Source organism: Bufo gargarizans, chromosome 1 (genome assembly GCF_014858855.1).
Source record: "Bufo gargarizans isolate SCDJY-AF-19 chromosome 1, ASM1485885v1, whole genome shotgun sequence".
Classification (NCBI taxonomy): Eukaryota; Metazoa; Chordata; class Amphibia; order Anura; family Bufonidae; genus Bufo; species Bufo gargarizans.
Window position 1 is genome coordinate 502,687,229 of NC_058080.1, and position 10,331 is coordinate 502,697,559.

General features: G+C 42.4%; 1 protein-coding gene across 1 annotated transcript; it reads left to right on the forward strand.

Moving 5' to 3' along the window:
- Positions 1-3,156: 3,156 nt before the first annotated feature.
- LOC122928310 (olfactory receptor 6M1-like) lies at positions 3,157-4,119 on the forward strand. Its single transcript, XM_044281042.1, has one exon. It carries the CDS (start codon positions 3,157-3,159, stop codon positions 4,117-4,119), a length of 963 nt encoding a protein of 320 aa, XP_044136977.1.
- The last annotated feature ends 6,212 nt before the right edge of the window (positions 4,120-10,331 follow it).

Genomic DNA, 10,331 nt, shown 5'->3' on the forward strand with positions numbered 1-10,331 from the left:
ACTTAGTATCTGCCTCTCCACTTAGTATCTCTCTCCTCCACTTAGTATCTCTCTCTCCTTCTCCACTTAGTATCTCTCTCTCTCCACTTAGTATCTGCCTCTCCACTTAGTATCTCTCTCTCTCCACTTAGTATCTGCCTCTCCACTTAGTATCTCTCTCTCTCCACTTAGTATCTGCCTCTCCACTTAGTATCTCTCTCTCCACTTAGTATCTGCCTCTCCACTTAGTATCTCTCTCTCTCTCCACTTAGTATCTGCCTCTCCACTTAGTATCTCTCTCTCTCCACTTAGTATCTGCCTCTCCACTTAGTATCTCTCTCTCTCTCCACTTAGTATCTGCCTCTCCACTTAGTATCTCTCTCTCTCCACTTAGTATCTCTCTCTCTCCACTTAGTATCTCTCTCTCTCCACTTAGTATCTCTGTGTTGCATTGCAGCATTGAGTGGTCTAATGGATCTATGTAGTGCTATTTTAAGGTACATTTGAACGTTTTCTTTTCTTCTTTTCTTTCTTTCCTTCTTTCTTTTGTTTCCTTTGTCTTTTTTATGTAATGCCCATGTGTGCTTTTGTTCTTTTCAGCCTTAAGATGATTTTCCCTTAAATCTATCTATCTATCTATCTATCTATCTACAGTCATGTGAAAAAATTAGGACACCCTTTGAAAGCATGTGGTTTTTTTGTAACATTTTTAATAAAAGGTTATTTCATCTCCGTTTCAACAATACAGAGAGATTAAAGTAATCCAACTAAACAAAGAAAACTGAAGAAAAGTCTTTTCAAGATCTTCTGTAAATGTCATTCTACAAAAATGCCTATTCTAACTGAGGAAAAAGATAGGACACCCTCACATGTATTCCCTCTTAAATTGGCTCAGATCTCACACAGGTATATCACACCAGGTGCACATAATTAGTAGATCGTTACTCTGCATGTTGAATGAGGCTTGCCCTATTTAAACCTCAGACATTTAGTTTGGTGTGCTCCTGACTGTTGAAGTGAGAGTGAGCACCATGGTGAGAGCAAAAGAGCTGTCAGAGGACTTCAGAAAAAAGATTGTAGCAGCCTATGAGTCTGGGAAGGGATTTAAAAAGATCTCAAAAGATTTTGAAATCAGCCATTCCACTGTCCGGAAGATAGTCTACAAGTGGAGGGCTTTCAAAACAACTGCCAACATGCCCAGGACTGGTCGCCCCAGCAAGTTCACCCCAAGAGCAGACCGCAAGATGCTAAAAGAGGTCTCCAAAAACCCTAAAGTGTCATCTCGAGAACTACAGCAGGCTCTGGCTACTGTTGATGTAGAAGTACATGCCTCTACAATCAGAAAGAGACTGTACAAGTTTAACTTGCATGGGAGGTGTGCAAGGAGGAAACCTTTGCTTTCCAAGAGAAACATCGAGGCCAGACTGACATTTGCCAGAGATAAAGTTGACAAAGACCAGGACTTCTGGAATAATGTTCTTTGGACAGATGAGTCCAAAATTGAATTATTTGGACACAACAGCAGAGGACATGTTTGGCGTAAACCAAACACAGCATTCCAAGAAAAGAACCTCATACCAACTGTGAAGCATGGAGGTGGAAGTGTCATGGTTTGGGGCTGCTTTGCTGCAGCAGGACCTGGTCAGCTCACCATCATAGAATCCACGATGAATTCTACTGTGTATCAGAAGGTGCTTGAAGAACATGTGAGACCATCAGTTAGAAAATTAAAGCTGAAGCGGAACTGGACCATGCAACATGACAATGACCCAAAACATACTAGTAAATCAACCAAAGATTGGCTGAAAAAGAAGAAATGGAGAGTCCTGGAATGGCCAAGTCAAAGTCCAGATTTGAATCCCATTGAGATGCTGTGGGGTGACTTGAAAAGGGCTGTACGTGCAAGAAACCCCTCAAACATCTCACAGCTGAAAAAGTTCTGCATTGAGGAGTGGGGTAAAATTTCCTCAGACCGATGTCGAAGACTGGTAGATGGCTACAAGAACCGTCTCACTGCAGTTATTTCAGCCAAAGGAGGTAACACTCGCTATTAGGGGCAAGGGTGTCCTATCTTTTTCCTCAGTTAGAATAGGCATTTTTGTAGAATGACATTTACAGAAGATCTTGAAAAGACTTTTCTTCAGTTTTCTTTGTTTAGTCGGATTACTTTAATCTCTCTGTATTGTTGAAACGGAGATGAAATAACCTTTTATTAAAAATGTTACAAAAAACCACATGCTTTCAAAGGGTGTCCTAATTTTTTCACATGACTGTATCTATCTATCTATCTATCTATCTCTGCATTGCTGTTTCTCTGTCATTCATCCTGGAAATGTATTGATGTGTTGACAACTTCCCTTTTCAAAGTAGTTGGTCCTTACACATACTGACATTGTCCAATTAGGGCTGCATGTGTTTTGTAAGAACACATGCAGGTCTCCTACTGCCGTGTAAATCTCGCGCCTGCGCTGTCCTGTTCAGTATTCGGCGCAGGCGCAGTGAGTGAAGGGCGCTCGCCGGCTGCCGGCTTCCTCACTGCCCCTGTGTCGAATACTGCATGGTGCAAGATTTCCCCAGCGAACAGGACCGGCAGTTGGAGGTGAAGTTATATTTCTGCAGTAACGGGAGCATAGATATAAGTAGGAATAGGCTAGTTAGGTTCAGCTGACATTAGCACATCGCTAATGTCAGCTAGTTGAATAGAGTTAATTCTGGTGACAGAAACCCTTTAACAGCAGGTGATTGGCCCCAGAGGAAGCCTTATGGGTTTTTTTTCTCCTGGATCTTTTTGGCCCATTATGGTATCAGAACCTGGGCCAATCAGAAGGTCCTCTGGAACTCTGGTGGGCAAGTCTGACCCTAACCATGACTGTCCCTCTTTTGGCAGCCACAAAGAAACGACTTGCAGGTCAAAGATGAGCTCCAAGCCATATGAAAGTTATCCATCGTAATATTTCAGTGGTAGGGTGTGGGGTCAGCTAGGAGACTATGGTCTTTCAGTCATTTACTTGGCATTAGGAGATTAGAAATCACCAATGTTACCCGAATAGAAAAAGTCACTAATATAGTATTATAGTGGCAACGATACATTGCTTCCACTGGTGAAGTAATACAGTCTGCAAATTGCACTTATATTCTTACTACTCCTTACTCCATTGTGTTCTCAGGGTGAAGATAATGGAAAATCAGAGCAGTGTGACACACTTTTTCTTGATTGGGTTTACTATCTCTGTAGAGCTCCAGTTCTTTCTTTTTGTGGTTTTCTTTGCCATCTACCTATTGACTATCACTGCTAATGTTGCAATCATTAGTTTGGTTCGTGTAGACAACAGACTTCATACTCCTATGTATTTTCTTCTTAGCCAGCTCTCTTTCCTAGAGATCTGGTATACATCATCCATCGCTCCAAAGCTCTTAAGTAATTTGGCTGGCTGGAAAAGCATTTCATTATCTGGCTGTCTCTCACAAATTTATTTTTATTTCTCTTTGGGTTCCACAGAGTTTTTCCTGCTTGGAGTGATGGCCATTGATCGTTACTTGGCTATTTGTAACCCACTGCGTTATCAGTCCATCATGAATGGTCAAGTATGTCTACAGGCTACTGCAGCTTGCTGGTCCGTTGCCTTTGTGTCTGTGTTTTTTCTAGTACTTCTTATATCCCGCTTGACATTTTGCCAACCTGCTGTCATCAACCACTTCTTCTGTGACCTTCCACCTGTTCTCAAGCTTTCATGTGAAGATACCTTTCTAGAGGAAATTATTGTCTTTCTTTTCGCTTGTAGCATCATTCTTACCTCATTGCTGTTGACTATTGTATCTTACGTGTTCATCCTTTCTACTATATTTAAAATACCATCCAGTAAGGGTAGGAAAAAAGCCTTCTCCACATGTGCCTCCCATTTCTCAGTGGTCACTATTCTCTATGGCACAGTCATATTTATTTATGTTCGTCCCAGTGTGTCCTACTCAATGAATGTCAACAAGGTCATGGCTGTTTTCAACACAGTAGTAACTCCTTTACTCAACCCTTTGATTTATTGCCTACGGAACAAAGAAGTAAAAGAAACTGTTAGGAAAGTGATGAACACAAGGCGTTCACAGATAGATGGTATAACCTATTACAGTAAGTTTGTTCGATAGGCAGACATTGTGAAAAGGATTCCAAATATAAGCAATTTACAGAAGACAAAGCACTGTACAATACTGGGCAAGAGTGTGATCTCATCAAATGTAAAGTATGGAATTAACGGCTTATTATCATGGCATCACCCTCCAAGTATTAGGTATCAGTGTACACACCTTACTGTCAAATAATGCAATAATTTTACATCTGTTTTACATCAACATCCCTGAAAAGTGTATTTTACATACATAGATACATGTGAAACTAGAGTTAGAAATAATGCATCATTTAGCTTGAGAGACGTAAACCCAGGGGCATAACTACCATAGTGGCAGACCATGCGACTGCTATGGGGCCCATGCCAAGAGGTGGCCCAGTCTTAGTTGGGATTTTCTTCTCTTCTACTGGAGGTGAAAACTTGATCAGGACTCTACCCTCTGAAGGAACAACTTTTAGCAAATGAAGCAGTGGAAAACTCTTCTGTCCTTTGTGGAGGGCCTGGTTTGATCCTTGCTATGGGGCCCTTACTTCTCTATGTACGCCACTGTGTAAACCTGAAGTAATTTTACATGTTACATTTATCCAAGCCCCATTATGACCTACAGGTGGTCTGTGTATATATCTTATACTGACTATGACGTGACTCAGGACAGCACTACTCTGTTATGGCAGCACAGCCTCTAGCTGCAACCTAGCAGAGAACAGCAGGGTTCTTTGCACTGTCACCATGTCACCATTCAGGTGAATGAAACTTTGGGAGCATGTACAGGTCCATGACTTTAGCCAAAGGATTCATTATTATTTTGTGTCTGGATTGACTCTTTAATATTGCATAAAGTGTGGTGGGGAACATTTCAAATGGACTGGAACTATTTCATTTTGACGGCGTTCTCTATGTGGAAAAATTTACGTGTTAACTTAATTCTGTGGCTCACTACAATTACAGTGATACCCTATTTTGTTTAGTTTTTCATACTAGTGTTTAATACTTATTTTTTATTTTACATATAAAAATCTAAGAAAAGAATGTATTTTTCCTTTGCATTGCCATATTCTAACAGCCATAGCTATTTTATATTTAGATCTGCAGACTCATTTTTTGCAGGGGGATCTGTCGTTTTTATTGATGCCATTCTAGGGTGTGTATGACTTTTTGATCACTTTTTATAAAATAAATTTGGGATATGAAACAACAATTTTGATCTTTTCTGTTATTCTATTCACCATATGGGATGAATATGTTTATATTTTAATAGTACAGCCATTTTGGGATGTAGCAACACTCATTTTAATGGATGCTAATAAATTCAAGTTTTAGAAGATTTCCATTGCTGGACATTATTTCTTAACTTCTAGGTTTCCACTCCAGGAGTCCGTGCAAGGTTTTCATCCACCAGGGTGAGAGCAACAGTAATGATCTTTATTTTTTATTGTTTATTAATTATTTTTTTTTAAAAAAAATTTATATTTATTTATAATCACTTCTCTCTCAGACTACAGTGGTGTACCACTGCACTCCATGTGTCAATCATTATGTTCTTATCAAGCACGACTACAGGCAGGGCTTGGTAAGAACTTTGCTATGGTAGGCCTTGGAGCCATCAGAAGCCCCAAGGCAGCAATAGTAACTGAACATCTCCAGCAAACGCGTAACTGACCATGGCATCTGAGGGGTTAAAAGTCTATGATCGGCATTATTGCTGATCACGGACCCTTCCACCAGATGGGGGAGTGAGCAGCTCGACGCTCTTCATCAGGCGGACCCATTAAGAGGCCCCGAAACGCATTCGAGCTGCTCACTCCCCCACCCTGGCTTTGGAATAAAGGATTAAAAAAAAAGAACAAGGACTCCTGAGTGATCATTGTTCGTTTCTGAGACTCTACTGGCGATCCAGGCGCAGGAGGTGTGATGTGGGTGTCTTGAGCTTTATCCCACATTACCCTCCTGGGTGAAGTGAGTCACTAAAATTTTGATTTTATACCTTGATTTTATATTTGCCTACCATTGCTTTTATTATTTGCCTACCATATATTAACTAACCCTAAGAACAATAATATCTGGTGAGTGTGTAAGTATTGCAACCCCACTTATGTACACCTAACAGCATAAGCCTCTACCTTTGGGTTATATACCATCACAATCCTAGACACTAGGGATTCTGGCGCCTCTCTGTGGTCCTTTTTAGCGTCTCCGCGCAACCCCACTGTATTCTTTCCAATCACCCACCTTGAGGGCATCAGGGTGGATTGAGACCATTGACAGCCTGCCCTTCTCTGTTCCACTATTGTCAATTGACTTATATATTTTTTCCAATATTCAGGTGTAATCGAATTACACTTATTCTGCCCCACCTTTGGCGCCCTGCGAAGTTATCCCTGGACCATCATTCTGAAGGCCCGGTGACTAACCCTCTTTTTTCTTACCCTGTCTCTGGTGTACAACAGTAGGCAGCCGCCAGGTATGGTGCCCTTTCAGCTCCTGAGTGGGTACCATCTTTAAAGACCAGACATGTATGCTCTATGTCGGGAAATAGTAAAATAGCAAACAAATGGTAGCACTAAATTCATAATGATACTTAGGATAAATTAACATATTACTTAATACCTTCAGTAAAGAGACAGTTTTCACCTTAAAGAGGCTCTGTCAGCATGATCAACCCTATTAAACCAGACATACTGCCTGGCAGGGCTCATCATGCTGATTAAACCTATACCTTTCCTTTATCTGTATGCTAAACAGCTGCAAACTGAGGACATCAGCATACTGAGGGCAGAACTGTCTCCTACATATCATATACTCTATGTACTATAGCTTTACTACTTTGAGATGTGCTCAGAAAGCTAATATACATATTTCTACTTTATTCACAGGCAGAATATATGATTACTGTATTTTTCGCCCTATAAGTGGGAGGAAAATGGCAGTGCGTCTTATGGGGCGAATGCTGCCATTTTTACACTGATACACTGCCTACCACAAGCTGCACAGCATGGTCGGCGTGTGTATCAGCGAGAGGGGGGAGGAGGGGCTGGGGGCCGGCCTTTAGTTTTGTAATGGCAGCGGGGCCCGGTGCAGTCACTGTATTCTATTGCACCGGACCCCGCTCACTGTACTAATGGTATCTACTGTAACTGCAGGCAATGTTTAACTATAAATATGTTTGATCCAGCAGCCTTTAATTACGATCATAGCAGGCTGGAGGGCACTGGTAGCATAACTTCCTACGTCACATGCCTGCTCCGCCCACTTTATGAATAAAGCAGGCGGCGCAGGCACGTGACGTAGGAAGTTACGCTGCCAGTGCCTGCCCGGCCGCCCAGCCTCTTGCCTCCAGCCTGCTATGATCGTAAGTACAGGCTGCTGGATCGAACATACAGTCCTGATCAAAAGTTTAAGACCACTTGAAAAATGGCAAAAAATCATATTTAGCATGGCTGGATCGTAACAAGGTTCCAAGTAGAGCTTCAACATGCAACAAGAAGAAATGAAAACAATGAATAAACTGAAACAGGCTGTTTTTCAGCTGATCAAAAGTTTAGGACCACATGCCTTTAAAAGGCCAAATCTGTGCAAAGATGTGGATTCATTGTCATTTTCTGTCAGGTAGTCACACGTTGTGATGGCAAAGGCAAAAAAACTCGGGTTGTTGAACTGCATAAGCAGGGTCTCTCACAGCGCGCCATCGCTGCTGAGGTGGGACGCAGTAAGACAGTCATTTGGAATTTCTTAAATTCTTAAATGATCCTGAGGGTTATGGAACAAAAAAGTCAAGTGGAAGACCAAAAAAATTTCAACAGCACTGAGCCGGAGGATCCAATTGGCTGTCCGTCAAGACACTGGACGATCCTCGACCCAACTTAAGGCCCTTACTGGTGTTGACTGCAGCCCCATAACCATCAGACGGCACCTGAGACTGAAGGGCTTCAAAAACAAAAAACGTCTTCAAAGACCTCGTCTCCTTGAACGCCACAGAACTGCTCGTTTGAACTTTGCAAGAGAGCACCAAACATGGGACATTCAAAGGTGGAAGAAAGTTTTATTTTCTGATGAGAAAAAGTTGAACCTTGATGGTCCTGATGGTTTTCAACATTACTGGCATGACAAGCAGATCCCACCTGAGATGTTTTCTACGCACCACAGTGGAGGGGGTGCCTTAATGGTCTGGGGTGCTTTTTCCTTCAGTGGAACAATGGAGCTTCAGGAAGTGCAGGGGCGTCAAACGGCCGCTGGCTATGTCCAGATGTTGCAGAGAGCAATCCTCATGACTAAGGGCCCTCGTCTATGTGGTAACGACTGGGTTTTTCAACAGAACAACGCTGCAGTACACAATGCCCGCAGGACAAGGGACTTCTTCCAGGAGAATAACATCACTCTTTTGGCCCATCCTGCATGTTCCCCTGATCTAAATCCAATTGAGAACCTTTGGGGATGGATGGCAAGGAAAGTTTACAAAAATGGACAACAGTTCCAGACAGTAGATGGCCTTCGTGCGGCCGTCTTCACCACTTGGAGAAATGTTCCCACTCACCTCATGGAAAAGCTTGCATCAAGCATGCCGAAACGAATTTTTGAAGTGATAAACAATAACGGCGGAGCTACTCATTACTGAGTTCATGTTTGGAAGTTGGATTTCTGTTTTGGGGGGGGGGGGGTTTAGTTTTTTTTGGGAGGTGTGGTCCTAAACTTTTGATCAGCTGAAAAACAGCCTGTTTCAGTTTATTCGTTGTTTTCATTAAATTGAATGCTCAATAAATGTTTTGTCTCACTCCCATTTCTTCTTGTTGCATGTTGAAGCTCTACTTGGAACCTTGTTAAGATTCAGCCATGCTAAATATGATTTTTTGCCATTCCTCAAGTGGTCTTAAACTTTTGATCAGGACTGCATATTATAGGAGGGAGTGGGAGTGGGAGAAACTCTTTGCTCTGCTGGTGTTGGGAAGGGAGGAGGATGTGGATGAGTCGGATAAGCGCCTGGTGTGGGAACCAGACCAACACAACTATGAAAGTGTCAAGAGGGTCTGGCCTTCTTACTGAAGTGCTGCCTCGCAAAACATTGACCCAGTGGGTCATGAAATACATATACTATCTCTGCCTGTAATAGCTGCTCCTGGTGTCCACCGTGGAGTGCACCTTGCCGAACAGTGAGAATTTAAAGGAGTGACAATGACACTATATTGTACATGGATGCAGCCTGGCTGCTGCAAAGTTAGATCAGGTGAAAGAGGACAATCTTTTTGCACTAGCTGGTGGCCACTATTTTCCCACAGTAACTGGTAATGCTACTTAATTTGGTTCAATAGAGGTGTGGTGCCTATATTTGTGTTGAACGTGGCGCCCGTGACTTATTTTTATCCTGCAGATCTTGCACATGGCAATGCCTTTTTCTTCTGGCACTATGGAGAAAAAGTGCCAAAGTAGAAATACCTGCAGAGAGCTAGTAGCAGCCAAGCTTGTCTTACATCTTGCAAATTTTGAGCCTGTGTCCACAGCACCGGCAGCATCACCAGTTTCCAAACTGACAATAATAGATGCAGTTTTTTTTAGAAGGTTCTGGCCATACGTTGCCTTTGCTCTTGATTGCTGCCACTTCAAACCACCTTCTTCCTCTGCCACCTTTATCCAGCCCTCAGGTCCTGTCCAACATACAATCATTGCCATGCTCACCCTCCATGCCAGTTTTATCTGACTGTTATATGTAATTATGGGCTACATTTGCCCCGAGTGCCACTGTTGCTACCATTGCCTCTATCGCTACTATGGTGTCAGGTGCCACAACTACCACCGTCACCAACACAGCTATACATCGGGTCCCCACCTCCCACTGAACCTACTCCTCATGGCAGTCCAGCCACTGACTGTTCTCAGACAAGTCAACAGGGAGACTCTCTTGAGTATCTATAGCGTGTCGTGGAGTTTTGTTGCCTTTTCTTAGGAAAAAAGAAGGTGCCCCACTAGGTAGGGGCATTGAAGACAGATGAAAGAACAGCGGCTCACCCCAAACACTCCCAAAAGACAAAATGCTCACTCCACGGATCCACCCGAATCCAGAGAAAAAAAGTGCAAAATGTAAAACAATAGGGGGGCACTCAATTATCTGGGACCACCAATGTAAAGTGACAATGATCACATTTAATGTAAATCTAATATATAAAATAAGCATAAAACTGTACATCCATAAGATAATACAATAATACAAATGTGCCCAATTGGGCATAAAAGCCTACATGG